The sequence below is a fragment of the Ipomoea triloba genome, chromosome 1 (genome assembly GCF_003576645.1).
Source record: "Ipomoea triloba cultivar NCNSP0323 chromosome 1, ASM357664v1".
Lineage (NCBI taxonomy): Eukaryota > Viridiplantae > Streptophyta > Magnoliopsida > Solanales > Convolvulaceae > Ipomoea > Ipomoea triloba.
Window position 1 is genome coordinate 17,382,215 of NC_044916.1, and position 20,173 is coordinate 17,402,387.

The window sequence follows — 20,173 nt, forward strand, 5'->3', positions numbered from 1 at the left end:
TGAAAATCCATGAACCAGACACGGCCTCCATCCGTACGTGGAGACGGGAGTCCAAAATCCCTAAGCTGCCAAAACGGAAAAATTGAGAAATCCCCTGAAGTTCCTCGCGACGTTGCCGGCGAAGTCTGTCCACCGCTTCCAAGCTCATCGCCGGCAGCCTGCTCCACCGCGTCACTGACAACAGTAAGTCTTCCTCCTACGATTTTGGCCTTTGTTTACTGTCTTCAGATTTGGGAAGTGTAAATTTTGATTTTCGATTTCTGATTACTTGAGCCTTGGGCATCGAAGAAAACTTTGATTGCCTTGCGCACTTGAACTTGATTTCTGATTTTTTTGGGTTGATTTGATGAATTCTATTTTTCTGGATCGAGTTGAAGCTTGAAGCCTTTGAACATTGATTTTTATTTGTTTTATTTTATTCTTATTATTTTTTTGTATAGTTTGTTTCTCAACAGATCTTTGTTTTCAGACATTTTAATTGTATCTCTTAGTCTATGTTAAGAGTTTCCCGGCACATTTGAATGCAGACTAATAGCAAAATATAGGCCAAGAATGCCAGTACTATCAGTAGTAATTCCTCCGCTCAAGACTAAGATTCTAGTATCATACTATTTGTGGGTTTAAACCTACATAGGATAAGTTGCTTATCCAATTTCCAGGATGATTTTTAAGTTCCACCTTTTAAAAAAAATAATAATAAATGTAAAAATTAATTTTTTTCTTTAAATTTTTTTACTTTTCAACAAATGAATGTTTCATTCAAATTCAGAGAGTGGCTGTCCGAAATGTTAGTAGATGAAAATGCAACACTGGGGTGCTTGCATTTTTATTTTTTATTTTTTTCCATTTTGATGCAAATCACTAGTTTGATTTGTAACACCCCATTTTTATAAAACCGTGTTAAGAAAATAGAACAACAAAATAACAACACTCTATATGAATTTTATTTTGCTCTACACACTGTCTCTCATACCCTCACATTCTGCTGTACTCAGTACTGCCTTCACTGCTGCTGCAGTACACACTCTGCAGCAGACTTGCTGCCTTCTGGACTACATTTTGACTCCACTTACTCCTACAGTACACACTAACATACATATATATAGATAGACACACAACACAACTTAACTAACATTCAACTCTATCTAACATTCTACCTTACCTAACATTCTACTAACTCAACTAACATTCTAACAAACCGGAATATTTACTCCACGGTATTTCTTTCATTTCCACTGCTGCTGTTCTCTGTATTTTTTTTTTCTTTTCTGTATTTTTTTCCTGTAAGCTTCGAGTTCTGTTCTTGTTGTGTATAGTGTTGTTCTTGCTGACGATTCCATTGCCGACGAGATTCCGTTGCCGACGAATTTTAAAAGTATATGGAAAATAAAATTTCAATATACAAGTCCTTATCTTCTAGTCATCTTTCTGTTTTGCTATTTGTTTTCATGCTTTGCAGGTATTGTATTCTGATATCTCTGTGGTGATGTTGAATTCTTGATTTAGTTGGATTTTGTAAAGGAAGAATATGATTTGCCCAGTGATTTTCAAGGAATGTTTTTGCTTGGTTAAGTCTAATAATCTGTGAATAGTGTGTTATTTATAGATAAGTTGTTGACTTGTTATTTACATTGTCTTAAATCATGTTGGTCTATAATATGCATCATGCAGCTTTTCTCAATAAGATTGTTAGTATTACCAAGTTATGTTTTGTTTTAGATCTTTTATAGGTGTTTCACCTATGTTGGTTATTGTTTGAGACTTTGAGGAATTCCTAGGAAGTAGGAATGGTGTTTAGTCATTGAATGTAACTTTGTTTAAACTGGAAGCAGAATTTGGTTTGTAATATCTATTGTATCAGTTCTAGCTTGACGGATCACTGAGATTAATACTTTTCCTGTCTAGCAGAATCTGATGCATTGTTCATTTTTTTGAGCATGTAGGACAGTAGGGGGCAAGTTTATGAGTTTCTATTGTTTATATCAATTGGTATATAAATTTTGTGAAACTGAAACGGTAAGATGGTTTTCTTTCACTTGGAGGGTTGGAAGGCACCACTTAGAGGGATTACGTATTTATGTGTATAGTTGGGTAGTAGTTGTTTTGGCTTTCTTGAGTTGTTCTTAGAATTCTGATCTTATGAGCTTTTGGTTTTAACAGATGTTTTATGTATTTGTGATTATATATGTTTATGAAATTTCAATGAGCTCATGGTTCCAAGGGTCTTGACTTGGTATAGTATTGAAATTTGTATTAATGTAATAATGTATTTGTCAATGTGCATGTTAATTAACTGTATTGTAGTTTGCAATGAGAAATAAATTCTTAGTTAATTAATTAGTTTGATATATATGATAATAATGCATAAATATTTACATGTTTAAAACTTTAAATGAATCTTATATATTAAACATCATTAATTACTACTCTTAAAGATTGAATATTTTCTCAAGTTAGTTACAATTTAGATACAACTGTTGAAGACAAAATATATAAGCATGACATTTGAAACACAAGTAAACAACAATGAACGAGAGAAGATGATTGATGCAGATGAGGAAAAGTGCAGACCATTAATTATAATGCTTCTCTATCCAGGATTATTTAAAACAACAATAAGTCAATAACACAGGTTCTCAAAACAAGGCTTTAGTATCTGAGCAGACTAGCTTAGTGGATTGGGAATAAAAGTCTTCCTAATGCTTGATGTGAAGTTTGTTGCTGTTCAAGGAATCAAGTTTCTGGGTGGGCAAAATACTCAAGATTTAATTAATCAAAGCGCTATATAAGGAATAAATAAGAGGCTTTTCATCTTCAATTTTAAAGTGCATTTAAAACATAATCTCAGGCCACCATGTTTATATGAGCATAACAGAAAATGGGTATATATACAATATATAAATAAGCAGCAGCATTTTGAAACAATACCTAATGATCCTTTGCAAATAAGCCAAATTGAGCAAAGGTAAGGGCCAAAATCCATTGCTTTTGTTTTGTTTCTTCTATTCCTTTTAAGATTCCAACCTAGCTTTCAACTTTTCTTTCTTAGAAGTTAGAATAGGGCATTACTATGGTATACCAACCACCCAATGACAACAATACTTTCAAATTAATTTAATCCTAAAAAATTTTGAAACTACTTTCTTTGCCTCCCTCTTAGCATCAAGATGGGTAATCACAAGTTGGGTTAACAAGAGGTATCCTTAAAGTTGTCATTTTCACTTTTAAGAGCCTAGATTAGTTGTGTGAAGTCTTTGGTTACCAGCATGTTGTCATGCTATATGCTGTTTTATGACACGTATTTTTGTTCTAACAAGAATGGTGCTTGCATCCTGTTATTGTTTTTCTTCTCTTCATTTAAATGCTTTGAAGAATGGAGGATTAGGAAATGAAAAGTTGTTTCTGTTCTGAAAATATAGTTTTCATTTTTGTAATTCAATATTACTATCCATCTTCCTGTTTTGCACTTCTCATCCTTTATCAAACTTCATTATCACTTAGTCTACTAAATTGTTGTTCTTGCAATGTATTTTAATATTGATGTAAACATTATGCATTGAGCAGTGAGCACTCTTTTAAAAATTAGTTTCTATATAAAGATCAGTTTTAAACAAGTTTTCTCCAAAACATGCAGGTCCTACAAAGATAGAAATTCATTAAAAAGAAAAGAAAATGAAAGCCATCCTCTTTTGCTTTAAAACCTAGAAAGGCGATGCTTCGCAAGAAAAGAAATAAAAATTGCAATTCACCTTTTTTCTTAAATCAATGAACATATCAGGTCAATAAGGAGTTAAAAAATAAAATAAAAAGTAAGGATATATGTAATATTACTGGCATCATAAATTAGGAAGTTATGAAATTATAAATAAGGAGCTTACAAGCGTGTAAAATCATTTTTCTTTTGTCAGATCCAATAAAGTGTAAGGTTTTCTTTTCTTTTCTTCTTTGAGGGAAATAATGATTTAAATTGTAAGCTCTCATAAAAAATACAACTAGGGGTAGCTATTGGACTGATTCAGATCTAGATCGAAACTGAACCCTCCTACCTGAACTTGAACTAGTTATAATCTTGCTAATAAAAGTATAAAACATACACCTAGGACAACATGTAAGACTTGCATATAAAGGGGTTAATCACATTTTTCTTTCAACTTTGATGATTTATTTAAGAGCTTTTTTGAATTCAATGGATCTAATTGTATTGTAACATTCAAGATTATATTACGGAGTATTATTTTTTTTAAAATTTTCTACAGAACACTCAATTTCAACATATTTACTCCACAATATTAAAAACCTAGCTATTTTTTACTGCAGATTAGTTATATGATTATTTTAAAAAATAGTCCAATAACATCAAAGAACAACACTTCATCTTCTTCTTGATCCGTAAGTATATAGCACTCAAGCATAGCTATATGCTAATATGCAGGAAGCCAGGAAATCGCCAGCTTTGCAAGTTGGCTGGGTATGATCTATTAACAATTTGGGGGCGTCAGGTCGTGTCAGGAAAGCATATAGCATGGTAAATTACCGGACTGTCGGCATGTAGCTTGTTCTTTGTTTTCCTCTACGAGCTGAAGTAATGGCTATCAAAATTCCCAATTGAAATCCAATTTAATTGAGGTATTGAAGGATTCTGCGGCTCTGCTGCCCGGTAAGATTGGTAGTTAACATTAAATTTCATCCGTTTGCAAAAAAAAAAAACATTAAATTTCATCCAATTTAATTTAAGATTTTCGATTGTCATAACAAAGGAGAAAATATACAATCTTTATTGCATTTGTATGCAGAAATTCATATTCTTCGTGGAAAGGGTTAGTCTTGGAATGAGGATGCAGTGTACCTTTTATCGAAAACTATTCACTTGTTCACCCTCTCTGACTCCCGTACAACTACCATCTCCAAAGTACACTTCTATGACACACTCTCTTTCTTTTTTTTTTTTTTTTTTTTTTTTTTTTTGTTTTTGTTTTGACAAAAGCATGTATTCTTTTTATTGTATAATTGTGATGAAATAATTGTGGGTTTGAATTTTCTTGATGAGGATTTTCTGGGATTTATTGTGATTTTAGAGAAACACATCTTTGGTATGTAAAACCCAATGAAGTAAAGAGTGAGACACTGTTAAAACAATACATGGAAATTCTGTCAGCATCTGAGAAGGAAAATGTGCTTCGTTTGCATGGAGATGAGCACAGGAAAACTGCTCTGCTTGCACGTGCATTGGTTCGAACAACTGTTGCTAGATGTAAGTAACCCTATTGAATTTTTCTTGATATCATGGTTATTCGATTTTATTTGTGTTTAGTGTAATTAGCTGCCTTTCTGTGTTGTATCAATAATGGTTTTGTTTAGATCAGATAAATTCTCATGTTGATCCAAGATCCCTGAAATTTAGAAAGAACATTCACGGGAAGCCTGAGGTTGGTTCAGATTTTGGGTATTAACTAGCTCTGTTTTGCTTTACCTCGCTTTGATATTTTGCAAGTAATCTAGAACAACCATTGTTGATAGGTAGAGTGGCAGCATGGTGATCATTGGCAACCGCCTCCATTGCATTTCAATATCTCACACACTACTTCTCTGATAGCCTGTGGAGTGACTGTTGATTCTCCTGTTAGTATTCTGCCCCTTCTTCTTTGCACATATATATGGCGTATCTTTATGATGAAGTATTCCTGTTAATTGTTTTCGCTGCTATGTTAAAGTAATCTTAAGTAAAGCAGCAATGTTTTCCTCCATAGATAGGTATTGACGTGGAAGAAAACCAGAGGACAGTAAAGAACAATATTTTAAATTTAGCTCGAAGATACTTTTCCGAACATGAATATAAAGTCTTATGTTCTATTGGTGATTCCCAAGTTCAGCACCAGGAATTTATAAAATTATGGACCCTGAAGGTCAGCATATGTGACTGCATTACATGTTTTGCACTCGAATAAGTTTAAACATTTATAGTATGGTATTTGCTTGCAGGAGGCATATGTCAAAGCACTGGGTATAGGGTTCTCAGGAGCTCCTTTCAATACATTTACTATTCGATTTAAGAACTCTGTTGGAGGAAGCTCTCATCTCTCTTTGAATTCAGATTCCAAGGTAGATCATACAATCTCATTCAGTAGAGCTAAGTGGCGTGCTTCATATTCTATTCCAGAAAGCCAATCATTCCCTAAAAATAGTCAGTTTGTACAGCCTTCAGTTCCTTCTTTTTTTCACGAAACATTCTTTTTCAGTGTTTTGCAATCTTACATAGTCCATATAACTTTTCCAATTCAAACATTAATGTTCTACTACTACTGTCCATATGTACATTTCCTTAGGCATCTGAAATAGCTGTAGATTACCTTGACAGTCCTCACAACAGTACAAGCAACTGGCAGTTTGCACTAATTGAGTTGGATGGTTCACATTATGCTGCCATTTGCACGAGAAAAGATTCTGCAACTGATGGTTAGACTCAAATTTTCTATACATACTTAAGAATACGGATTGCAGAGATTGTATGATAACATTCTTTTCACTCTCCAGGTAAAACTAGCGACTCTATGAAGCTGACAGTATGGAAGACGATTCCATTTCTTGAGGACGTATGTGTTTCTGGAACCGATGCAGTTGTAGAAGTGAATGGCATGACAATATGACATAATCCTTCAGTCTGTGTTTAATTGATGACAACCCTACACTGGAAGCATACGCATATGGTTTCCAGCTCGTTGAAGAGCAAGATTATTCCATCAGTAACCCAACAACAAAGGCTGACTGTTTCTTCATGGGGCTTTGGCGAAGCTTGGTTGCTTATGGTGTGGCTACTTAGTTACAGAAGTCCCAAAGTGCCTATATTTTTATAGATCTAACAATCTACCAAGATTTCCAAACCCATTCTTTACCATATTTTAGATGTACTGTGTTCATTGGCCATATGAAACAAATATTTCAATATAATAACACACTTTTTCAGTTAGTCCAATATTGATGCTGGTAGATGCAGATATGAATCCATTGCTCCTGTATTTTACTTTATGCCTTAATCTTGATTATCAATCCTTTTTTTTTTTTTTTGAAAAGGATTGATAATCAATCCTAGTGCATCCAAAGTTCATGTTTCTTTGCTAACCATTATAATTAAACATTACGACATCATATTATTTAAGGAAAACTTGAAAGTAACCTGTAAAAAATGTTATTTGTACAATGTTTGAGTTTGGTCCAATTGCATACTTTTTTGCTCAAAGGTTTAATTACACAATGTGTAAAAGTTGAGTGACCTATTTGACATTTTTTTTTATAAGAGTGATCCATGTTTGATAATCACATTGAATTTTGAAACCACAGAGTATAAGGAATAATTTACAAATTACTCACTTTGCTCCATTTTACTTATGTGTTTATTATTTATTAGTCAAATCAACTTATTCTTTTACTTTCTTTAATATTTGACTTATTTTAAAATTTGATTTTTCTTTAATATTTTTGACTTATTTTAAAATTTGGAACCAAACACATAAAACAAAAAATGGACGGGAGTAAAATAGAATAAGAAAAAATTTCACCTTTAGTTCCCTGACTATTATATATAAATCACATTTAATTTTTGACTATTAAAAATTTCTAATTAAGTGCATGATTATGTAATTATATTTGGTCATTGACTATAAAAAATTTCTAATTAGGTGCATGTATATGTAATTACATTTGGTCATTAAAAAATTTCTAATTAGGTGCATATTTATGTAATTACATTTGGTCATTAACTATTAAAAAATTCTAATTAGGTGCATGTCTCGTCTAATTTTTCAGTCAACTATTGTCGGATTCTGGAAGGAGCACTCCATTTGTTTCTTTTGGAAGCATTTGTTTTTTTTTTTTCCTGCGGAAAGAGCACTTCTGACAATAGTTGACCAGAAAATTAGACGACATGATCAAATGTTATACAAATCTATACTATATATAAAAACAATATCCTCCTCCCAAATTTTCCCGCCCAAACTTAGTGGCATTTTAGTAAAAATCATTTATTTTATTCATTTATTATTTTATTAATTATCTATATATATTTATTCATAAAATCAGTCAATTGCTAAGAACATACCAATTTCATACCCCAATTTCATTCACCTATAATTGATTAATAATCCATATATATTTATGGTAATATAGTAATATTGTTAATATTAATTGGTGATTGGTGATATATTCATAATCTATACTATATATTCGTAAACATATATATTATTCTTAATCAAATCAAATCATGTATTATAATCTATACTATATGTATAAAATATATTATTTTATATTACTATATTACAATTATAATTATAATATAATAATATTATAATATTATAATATTATTTTGTAACATCCATACTATTATTTTGTAACCTCCATTATATTATAATATTATAATATATTTTCATATATTTTATACGTATAGATTAGAATATATTTGAAATGACATTTAAAAATTATGAAAAATATATTCTAATCTATATGTATAAAATATATTATTTTATATTAAAAGAACGAAAAAATGTAAAAAAAAAAAAAAAAAAAGTCTCCAGTTCGGTGAAAAAAGGCATGAAGCACGTGTTATTATGAAAGTTATACATAATAATAATAATAATAATAATAATATTCGGAACAAATTATATTTTATACATAGGATTAAAATTTTCATTTAGAATTAATAATTAAAAATGTTAAGTAATTAATTATACTTTCCTTTTGAAAAATTAACAAATTTATAATTCTCACCATTTCTACCTATAAATACAATGTATTGTTGATTTTGAAAATCGTAATTCTTCAATTTGCAGTGTCTGTCTCTTCTTCCCGTTATATGTGAAATCATATATTGGTAGCTCTCTTATTTTCTTATTCCACCGCCCTATAAATAGAATGGATTGGTGTTGCATCCATTATAATATCGATTATAATATCATTTTACAATATCGATTTTATGATAATTATTATTTGTTGAAGCACAAGATTGCTTTGTTTCAATACTTTGACATTAGTCTCAGTGTTTATACTTCGATTTATGTATGTGTATGAAATATTTGTCACAGTATGAACACATGGTGTTGGTGGAGTTACTAAACAAGGGTCATCTAGAGCCGGAGAAGAAGATATGCAAACGAGTCGGTGACGACCAGTAGAAATGAGGGGTTTGACTGGTGATGTTTTTTGAATTCAATAAAAGAATAGCACACTTTTTAATTTTAAAATCCAATGTTTCCTTAGAACATTTATACATTTGATTTTGAAGTGATTATTAATTTTTTTTATCAATTTACCTTACGATATTGTATGGCATATATATATGCTTTTACTACTACGGATGTGACTAAGGATTATCTTAATTATTAATGATATGTATTTAGCTTAGTAATAAAAATACTTAAAATATATGAATTATAGTAGCATGATAATAATCAATTAGTAAGACAATTATATTAGGCAATCTAATTAATAATTTACTTTTTAAATTATATCATCTTTTTAATTATGAATATATTTTCTTAAAGTATATACACAAATTATACTAATAAATATAGAGTTAAAAGTGTATATATATATATATATATATATATATATAAACAATATCCTCCTCCCAAATTTTCCCACCTAAACTTAGTGGCATTTTAATAAAATCATTTATTTTAGGCTAAAGTGTCATCGGGCACCATGAACCATAAGCTATTTTTCATGCCGCACCCTGTTCTTTCATAAGGGACAATTCAGTGCATAAACCATTAATTTTATTCATTTATTATTTTATTAATTATCCATATATATTTATTCATAAAATCAGTCAATTGCTAAGAACATACCAATTTCATTCACCTATAATTGATTAATTATCCATATATATATTTATGGTAATATGGTAATATTGTTAATATTAATTGGTGATTGGTGGTATATTCATAATTTATACTATACTAGTTATCAAACGCGCGTTGCGCGATTGAACCAATGCCCAATGCATATTTTTAAATTAGTATTCCTTAATTGGTTAAAGTAGTCATATAATAATGAGAGAAAAAATGCTAAATTAATAAAAATCAAAGAAATAGTCTCGATGCTTATATCTACTATACTAATAAGAGCCAAAGAGAGTTAGGCCTAAAATGGGTAGAGATTTTACTCTTAATATTATTAAGATAATTCAGATTAATATTATTAATAGAGATTACTTAATTTAACCTTACTTTTATGATTATCCGTTAAGTTTTCTGTTAAATATTCTCTTCTCCGTTAACATTCCGTTAACTTTTAAATTACCCATTAATAATTTCTATAAGAAAGGTCTTTGGTTCGAAAATCATCTCAATCAAATTTGACATAATTAAGTTTCTCACTATATTTTACTCTTATTAAATTAAATAATGAGTAGCTACAACAAAAAATTATACATATGTATTTCTTTAGTTAATAATTATATGTCTACAATACCTTTATTTGAAAAAATTATTCATTATCAAAAAATTAAATTAAATAAGAGAAATAATTTCATTAGTTATATTGTCTTTATTTTCTCTCATGCAAAGACTCTTTACATTCAAATTTATCAATTGATATTCATTACATTGTCCATTATCTTATTTTTACAATATCTTGTAATTAAATATCAAAGTTATAGTACAAAATAATGTTATATATTTAGTTACCAAGTATTTTATTAATACTATGAAAAAAAAAATTTAAAATAATTTGAAGCTAATTATATTAACTACTTGGGGATTGGTTGACAAAGAGAGTACTCAAATAATAACCCAACAAATTGAAGCGGAATCACTCTATTTTACTCTTATTGAATTAAATAAATTAGTAGTTCCACCAAAAAATGATACATATGTATATCTTTAATACCATGAAAAAAAAAAATAGTTTGAAACCAATCATATTAACTACTTGGGGGATTTGTTGACAATGAAAGTACTCAAATAACCCATTACCCAGCAAATTGAAGCGAGAAACTACCTTTTAATATCTTTGGAATACATAATATTTTAAATTTTCAAATTTTTATTAATTTATTTAATCTTTTTTTCTTAAACTAGGGATTTCTTTATCCACGATAACTCATTCAACAATAATGGTGGAATCAAATGAACCCCAAGCAGAACACCTAAAGGAAAGTCCATAGCTTCTATATCATAATCTCATTGCATGACGTTGTCATCTATGCTACCAACAATAACCGAATTGCAAATAACACACTACCAACAAAAAGGAAGAGAACAAATAGTAAAGATGAAGACAATGACAATGTTACTCAAAAGAGAATTAAGAACACTTAGAAAAATTCAAATTAAAAGTAGTATTTATTTAGACTATCATTTTTAGACCAAATATTTAGACTATCGATTTTACAAGGTTGCAAACATTTATTTTAGTAATAATTATAAAGAATTTTCTATATTATCTTGGATTCATATACTTTGAGTTAGATATTTAAATAAAAAAATCCGACATTCAACTATCCATGTATAAAGTTCTCCAATATAATCTTGCATTGATATACTTTCAAATATTTATTTAAATATAAACATTGAGCATTAACCCATTCGCGCAATGCGCGTATAAAACTAGTATTTTAATAAAACATAACGAAATTGTAAATAGCTAAATTACAACTAAAGTAAGTAGAAACAAATAAAGCACTTACATGGGAGCAAATGGCGTGTCATTATTGTCACTTATTTGGACACCGGTCCGACCATTTAAAATCCATGTATAATTGTATTTGTGATCAAGTACTTTATAGTTCGTTCGGACAGGTTTGACAATGAAATTTGAGATAATGTATCATTTGTTGGTTTGTAAAGTGATATCATACATTCCAATGTCATTATCAAACACTATTGATTGAACCCGAGTTCCTTGCATTTAGATATAGCATTTACAATTTACAATGATGTTGGTGGTGAATGAGAGCATAATAATAATAATAATAATAATAATAATAATAATAATAATAATAATAATAATAATAATAATGAGAAAATTTTTACTATTTATTTACAGTTGCATCCACAACACTACATGCAATGATACAAGTATAGATGAACAGATTATAAAATAGATATATTTGCATAACGCGCGATATGAGAACCACAACATTACATACAAGGATACAAGAATAGATGAACAGATTATACAATAGATATATTTGCATAACGATAATGAAGTTATACTAATTAATTAGTATACCATCATTGATTTTAAAAAAACTGTAATAATTATGAGTACAAATACAAATAATGAATTAACATGATAATATTTTGACAATCATACCTATACAATGTAAAGTAGATGGTGTGTTGTTATGTTTAGTTTTGGGTGAATACCAGTGAGAATGGGAGGGGTTTATATACTGTTATTTTGTGTAGAATAATGATTTAGTTAGGAATCTATACAAAATTGTATTATAGAATCTTATTAAGACTTCAATATTCTAATTTTAAGTTAGGAATCTATACAGAATTGTATTATAGAATATTGTCAATTTATTTGAAAACTGCAATAAAGAAACAAATTGCCTAAATAATTTAATGTTAAACTTCCGTTATATTTAACGGAAAAAATTTGGTAAAACTATAAATGATTAGGATATATTAGGAATTTTATTGGAGATTGCACAATAAGAAGAACACAAAGTACAATATGTTATAGCAGACTATTACACCGACATTTTTTTAATTCCAGTTAGGGGTCTAACATTATTGGCTCTTATTATAAGTGTAGATATTCGTAAACATATATATTATTCTTGGCAAAAACTTGTGTGAGACCGTCTCACCATGAAACGGGTCGGGTCGGGTCAGATCAACATGCAAATGTAACATTTATATGCACAAATGTCATACTTATGTGCTCAAATGTAATACTAATTAGGAATAAAATTTTTGTTACTTATATGGGTAAATGTAATACTTTTAATTGAAAATATAATACTTTTACATTTGTCCTCAAAAGTATTATATTTGCCTTTATAAGTAAAGGGCACTTGTCAACATTACTTATTATGAAAAATGTATTACTTTTTCTCTTATAAGTAACAAAAATTGTATTCTTGATTAGTGTTATATTTGAGCATATAAGTATGACATTTGCATGGTGCTTTGACCCGACTCGACCCGTCTCACGAACAAGGATACGTGAGACGGTCTCACACAAGTGTCACCCATTATTCTTAATCAAATGAAATCATGTTTTGTTATGTTTAAGATATTGCATTAGCTACCATTCATACCTATTAATTATTGTTTAAAAATTAGAACAAATATATTCTAATCTATATGTATAAAATATATTATTTTATATTGCTATATTATAATTATAATTATAATATTATTTTGTAACATCCATATTATTATTTTGTAACATCCATTATATTATAATATTATAATATATTTTCATATATTTTATATGTATAGATTAGAATATATTTTGAAATGGCATTTAAAAATTAGGAAAAATATATTCTAATCTATATGTATAAAATACATAAATACATAAGTTACCTGAACACGACAGAAGGTTGAACATATTTAATATATAATAATAATAATTTTTGTATTTACGAATTGATATTCATGTTAACGAAAAATAATTAATTTAGTGTAATTGACTAATAATAATTTCCTAATAATTATTATGGTAATTAAACTAAATATTGGTCGTTCAATTTATTTTTATACTCCGTAATAATTAAAGTTAAATTATTTCTCATTTTTTCATATTTATTTTTGTAATAATATAATTACTTAAGTTATACGGAGTATTAAATATTGATCTTTTGAAGATAATTGTAAACAAACAAGTCATATATTATTCAATTAATTGAGTGATATTTTTGCACTAATCTTATAATCAAATAAATGTACATGTTCAATATTAGATTTTTTAAAAATAATTTTATCTTTAATTTATTATCTAAATAAATAATAAAAAAATTTATCAGTGAATCGCACGGGTAATTGGACAAGTATTTGCTCTAATTCAAGCAAAGAAAACATCAAAAAACATAATCAATCCAACCAATTTCATCAATTGCGTTATATAATATTCGATCCAAATATTCTTAAAGTATTATAACAAATTCATTCCGTGCAACGCACGAACGAAAATACTAGTTATATAATTATAAACTTAATTAGAAAATTTTAATAGTCAAAGATCAAATATAATTCAGGTATAATAGCTAGATTAAAAAAATGAAATTTATTCATCTAATTTTAAAAGTAGGGTTCGGAGTTGGTACCCAGAGGTGAATGGATAAAACAGAGAGGATTGGATTGCACACGCTGTCTAGACTCTAGACTCCACTTCAATTCAAGAAGATAATAGTCCATTACATTACATTACTAGAATCTCCGATGACTCAACACTGTCGGAGAGTTTCACGTTAGACTGAGCAACAGCCGGAAACTCTTCCATTTCCGGCCATCGAGTCGAAAATAAACAAAATTCCGATGGAAACTTTCTCGTCCACCGTTGCTTCCCGCCATTTCTCACCTTCGCTCACCAAAATCTCCCTCTCGAATCCCAAAACCTCCTATCTTTCTCTTCCTTCTTCTTGGCCTGGTTCCACCCACTCCCTCTCTTTCTCTTCTCGAAACTCATTCACCGTAAGTCCAACTAAACACTTCCAATTTTCTGTGCTTTTTCTTTCAATTATTATCATTTTACAGATTTTTTTTTTAAATCCCTTTTTGTTATTGTGGCAGAGAGAGGCGTGGAGGTTTATAAATTCGAAGAATGTAGTGAGTTTCAGAAGGGAAATGCGCGGTGTGATCAGAGCTGAAATGTTCGGGCAGCTCACCACCGGACTTGAATCCGCCTGGACCAAGCTTAGAGGGGAAGGTGTGTTCTCATTATTATCTCAACTTAGCTTTCACTTCAAACTTCATATATTTGTTGTAGATAACCCAGTTTTAATTGTAATTTAGGATTATGAGCTGAGATCTTTCTTGTTTGTTGTTGACTTCAATAAAACGCACTGAATAAGTTCATATGTTCAACAAGTAATGCAGAGTGAATAAGGTTTTTGTGAGGATTGAATCTAAGTTGCTAAGTATTAAAACCATATTGCATTCCGTTTTCTGCATTTTATGTCAGTGATTGGTTTTCAAATCTTGGAAAAGGTATAATGCATGCATATAAGAAGACTTTTCAAGGCCAGCAATTTGAATCATGCTCCCATGACTCACCACCATGCTTTGCTGAATCCCTAAGAATATTCATTTCTACTATAAATAATATTTGCATAATTTGTAAGTAATGTTAGTTTCTGACAAAGTAAATGCGTTACTGTAATTTTCCTTGCATTTGAAGTAAATGCTCATTGCACTAGTCAGTGATGGTTTGTCAATTGAACTAATGATGCACCGAGCTTGGTGTGCTATTGTTTGATGACATACGAAGGAAGACACTGTACAAAATATGAGGTGTTTTTTTACTCACATTCTCAAACTGACCTGTTTTACAAGTGGATTAATTAATTTTATAATGGAGTAGTTATAGATAGTTATCTATAGCCCCATGCATAAATTTTTTACAAGTATCACACTCCATATTCTCAGTATTGGTTATCACAAGCATGATATATTTTAAAGAAGCATTTCTCATAAATACAGAGTAATTTGAGTGGTCATATATTATGTTGTCTTATCACAAGCCCACTATAAAGTTTCTCCTCAGAAGTGCTACTTTGTATCCATGTTCTAATTCTACTTGCTCCTGTAGACTGCTTTTAGTGTTTTCACGAAACAGGCTAAGTTTCTTGTGTTTCAGAGGTCTTGAACAAGGAAAACATTGTTGAACCTATGAGAGACATTAGGAGGGCTCTACTAGAGGCAGATGTATGCAAAATTGCTCTACTAATGGTTGTGTTTTCGACATGGAACATGTACCTCAAACTTATAATATGCACCTTGAATGACAGGTTAGTCTTCCAGTTGTGAGAAGATTTGTTCAATCTGTTAGTGATCAAGCTGTTGGCACTGGCTTGATTCGAGGAGTGAGACCAGATCAGCAAATGGTTAAAGTATGATTTATCAGTATTTCAGTAAACAAAACAATCCTCATTAGCTCTTATTTTTTCAGTTTTATGACCAATATTTGCGTAAACTAATGTTTGGTCTGTGCTATTACTTGCCAATTTCTTTTTTTGTACTTATACTTCAAGTTACATATTTAAAGATCAAGTTTATTACTGATGTTTACTTGCAAACAATTGTTTTATTTCCCCCGCCAAAGCTAAACCATGTTTCATAAAATTTTTTGATGAAGATTGTGCATGATGAGCTTGTGAAACTGATGGGTGGAGAGGTTTCTGAGCTAGTTTTTGCAAAATCTGGCCCCACAGTTATTCTATTAGCCGGTCTACAAGGTGTTGGAAAGACCACTATCAGCGCAAAATTAGCTTTGTATCTTAAAAAGCTGGTACATATTCAGTAAACTTGTCCTTTCTCTCTCTCTCTCTCTCTCTCTCTCTCACACATGCACATGTGAATACATATGTATAAAGCCACAAGTAAATGTTTCTGTATCCATTGTTTATTTGGAAATTCTGTTTCCGACTTTCCGCCTTTGCACACCTATCTAAGATTAAAAGAATTTCTAACTCAAGAAGCCTGGATTGCAGGGGAAGAAATGCATGCTAATTGCTGGAGATGTGTATAGACCTGCTGCAATAGACCAACTTGTTATTTTGGGTGAACAGGTATTTGATATTACTTTGTAATAATGTGCTTTGTCTTATGGTGAAATTCTTGTCTCTAACGGTAGTCAATATTCTAATATATGCCAAGTTTACAAATAGGATTGATGATTTCCAATTTAAATTAAAGAAAAAAAGGACTTGTGATATTATATTCTCACAATCAAAATGGATTTCTTTTATTGTGGTAATGGAGAAAACAACAGATTGAGTTGGAATGTGTTTGAAGATCAACATTGGTTTTCTGGTTTATTCATTCTCATGATGTCTACTAATAATGGGACAGGTTGATGTACCTGTTTATACAGCTGGAACAGATATTAAACCTGCAGAGATTGCTAAACAAGGTTTAGAAGAGGCTAAAAAGAAGAACATAGATGTGGTCATAATGGATACTGCCGGAAGACTTCAGGTTATATCAAATTGGTTGTATTTCTGGGATAATTTGCCGAAATGTGGAAATGTGTTTTTGTTTTTTATATCTTTTACCTTTATCAGATAGATAAGGCAATGATGGATGAATTGAAAGAAGTGAAACAGGTGCTGAATCCCACAGAAGTTTTGCTTGTTGTGGATGCAATGACTGGCCAAGAAGCAGCAGGTACTCTATCCTTATTGAAGTAGCTAATCTGCAGGATTTTTGGCAATTCTTTTTAATCATTTCTTTTAATATTTCAGAACGATTGTGAGCATAACCAACAAATAACCACATGTCTAGTTTGGTTTTGCTGTATGTTACAGTGACCTAAGGAATATCCATAGAGATGATTTGTACTACATTCTTGTCCTGTAATCTAAATATAGTCAATATCTCTTTTCCATAGTTTTTAAAATTTTCATTTTTATTAAATGATACAATTACATCGCCTTTGGCTCCACGAATAGGTGATTTTGAAATTTAATGAAATTTCTTAATTCATATCATCTTGAGTATGGATGCTTGAAAATATCCTCAAATTCTGTTGCTTTGATTGCCTTTGATATAATTGCAGCACTAGTCACGACTTTCAATCTTGAAATTGGAATTACCGGTGCCATCTTATCAAAGCTGGATGGGGATTCTAGGGGAGGAGCAGCTTTGAGTGTAAAAGAGGTATGATCGATAATGCTGTTTGGTCAAACCATTTTTCCCTTTTTTCTTTTTGTTTCTGATGACTTTCTCGAACCTTACAAGGATTTCTCCATGTTAAATTGCTCTTTTAACTTTTTGCTTTTAATGGGCATTCAATAACTTGCTCTTAATCATCGAACTTAAGACATGACTTTACATGGTACTTAACAAGTAGACTACACCAGGTTTCAGGAAAGCCGATCAAACTTGTGGGAAGGGGTGAGCGCATGGAGGACCTTGAACCTTTCTATCCTGATCGTATGGCAGGACGTATTTTAGGGATGGGAGATGTTTTGTCTTTTGTGGAAAAGGCACAAGAAGTTGTAGGTCCATTCTTTCCTGTTTTCGTCGTCTCTTATTTTTCATTTGAAGAGTAATATCACCAAGGAGCTCTCAATTTGATGTGGATCTCTACAAATTATGGTCAGATGCGCCAAGAAGATGCGGAAGATCTGCAGAAGAAGATCATGAGTGCTAAATTTGACTTCAATGACTTCCTCAAGCAAACTCGTATGGTTGCACGGATGGGTTCCATGTCTCGTATTATCGGAATGGTTCCTGGGATGTCAAAGGTAGCACAACTGGCTCTATTCTATATCAGTCAATTTCTGTTTCTTTTGTTTACTCGAGATATCAAAGTTATTAAAATCAGTAACATGCTCCCAGTTTTGTTTTATTCTGTTGATACCAGCATAAGAGATTTACGTAACTGTATTGTCTCCTTCACATGTTAACAGGTAACTCCTGCACAAATTCGAGATGCAGAGAAGAGCTTAAAAGATGTGGAATCAATAATAGAAGCAATGACCCCGGGTTTGTTATTCATCACTTGAGCTAAACCTTGTGTTCTCGCTCTTCTTTAAGCCCCAAAAAAACATTTCTTTAGCATTTTGGCCTTACAAGTTCTCAGTAATTCCAACTGAAGGGACAACGGAATCAGTTGTCTTTTTGGATACTCCCTCCGTCCCATTTTTTGTTTGGTTTAATAAACAAACTTCTTTATGTTTTGGGTTCTTCTATGTTTGCGTTAGACATAGTTTCATGAATATCTAATATATGAATACCTCTCCATTGAGCATGTATTGAGTTGAATAACATTTCTGCTTCTCTTTCAATGGTTGATGATGCATATAAACTGCCATTTGCTACAGAGGAGAGGGAGCAGCCTGAGCTATTGGCAGAATCTCCCGACAGGAGGAAACGTGTTGCTCAAGATTCGGGAAAAACTGAAGAGCAGGTAAACACTAATGCATGCTTTGTATGTTATCCACAACATTACTAGCGTTTTTGTACACTCACAAGGGATACGCGGTTTTCGATTTTTAGGTGAGTCAACTTGTCGCTCAGCTTTTCCAAATGCGCGTGCGTATGAAGAATTTGATGGGTATGATGGAAAGCCAATCCATTCCCGCACTAAGCAATCTTGAAGAGTCCGTGAAATCGCAACTGAAGGTACTTATTATGTTTTCATCCTATCCCCATCAGAATTTATCACCATTAACAATCTTCTAAGCATAAGCATCCTGAAAAATACTAAATAGATGACTGAAAACATACATACTTTTGCATTTGGCACAACTTATTTTACCCGATAGCGTAAATAACCAGAAGCCAAAACTGTCATAAGTTGCTCTAGAAAGTACCAAATATGCATAATTTCCCAATTCCATTGAACTTCATATTCATTTATGTTATATTGCATTCTAACTTCAATTAAACTCCATATAACATACACTCTAAGGCTGCATTTATTCTCCATTTTCTGTTTACCAATTGGAGAAATGTACAAGTAAACATATCCAATGTTTTCCTTTCTCTAGTTTTCCATTTTGCCCGTGAGTAAACATAAATATTTGAAGAAAATAGTTGAGTTCGAGGCCTTTTATAAGAGCTTTTGATTACATGTTTATGGTAAACAGGCCCCTCCTGGAACTGCAAGAAGAAAGAGGAGATCTGGAACAAGGATCCAGTTTGCCCAGAACTCCATGGCATCTACAATCACAAAGAATTCTGCCTAGCTTTGAGCAGCACTACTTTTACAGTGTAACTGGACATGCTATATCCAGTGCTTGCACAAATAAGTGTTCCTCGGTTTAAAGAGGTTTCGTGTAACATGATATTTTTGGTTCATTTAAGGGGAATGAGAAGTGAACACTGATCTCTTATTTAATTCACTGAGTTTTACTTTCTGCTAGCTAGGATACAAGCTTTTCAGCATTCACTATATGTAATGACTATGAAGAGATGTTATACTTGATTTCTTCATGTAACATGATACAAATAGTTTTTCTCATTACATAAGTTATTAGTCATTTAAATTATGAAAA

The 20,173-nt window shown here is 31.0% G+C and overlaps 2 protein-coding genes across 5 annotated transcripts; both read left to right on the top strand.

The window, feature by feature from the left end:
* On the top strand, positions 1 to 6,998 carry LOC115999748 (4'-phosphopantetheinyl transferase HetI-like). Of its 4 annotated transcripts, XM_031239651.1 has the most exons (10): positions 7 to 183; positions 4,433 to 4,657; positions 4,794 to 4,909; positions 5,076 to 5,251; positions 5,359 to 5,426; positions 5,518 to 5,619; positions 5,748 to 5,903; positions 5,980 to 6,099; positions 6,324 to 6,453; positions 6,532 to 6,998. In XM_031239651.1, the coding sequence occupies exons 3-10, from the start codon at positions 4,830 to 4,832 to the stop codon at positions 6,642 to 6,644; spliced, it is 945 nt and encodes a 314-aa protein (XP_031095511.1). In that variant the 5' UTR covers positions 7 to 183; positions 4,433 to 4,657; positions 4,794 to 4,829; the 3' UTR covers positions 6,645 to 6,998. The 4 variants fall into 4 exon arrangements, with proteins under 4 accessions (XP_031095518.1, XP_031095525.1, XP_031095511.1 ...); XM_031239658.1 differs by lacking the exon at positions 6,532 to 6,998 and having other exon boundaries at positions 1 to 183; positions 5,980 to 6,181; positions 6,324 to 6,437; XM_031239665.1 differs by lacking the exon at positions 5,748 to 5,903 and having other exon boundaries at positions 5 to 183.
* A 7,327-nt stretch (positions 6,999 to 14,325) lies between these two features.
* On the top strand, positions 14,326 to 20,173 carry LOC116001605 (signal recognition particle 54 kDa protein, chloroplastic-like). The gene is made up of 15 exons (XM_031241494.1): positions 14,326 to 14,642; positions 14,742 to 14,877; positions 15,808 to 15,875; positions 15,959 to 16,060; positions 16,306 to 16,458; positions 16,661 to 16,738; positions 17,022 to 17,147; positions 17,234 to 17,336; positions 17,728 to 17,828; positions 18,032 to 18,169; positions 18,275 to 18,418; positions 18,584 to 18,659; positions 18,998 to 19,083; positions 19,173 to 19,298; positions 19,766 to 20,173. Exons 1-15 carry the CDS (start codon positions 14,487 to 14,489, stop codon positions 19,862 to 19,864), a joined length of 1,692 nt encoding a protein of 563 aa, XP_031097354.1. The 5' UTR covers positions 14,326 to 14,486; the 3' UTR covers positions 19,865 to 20,173.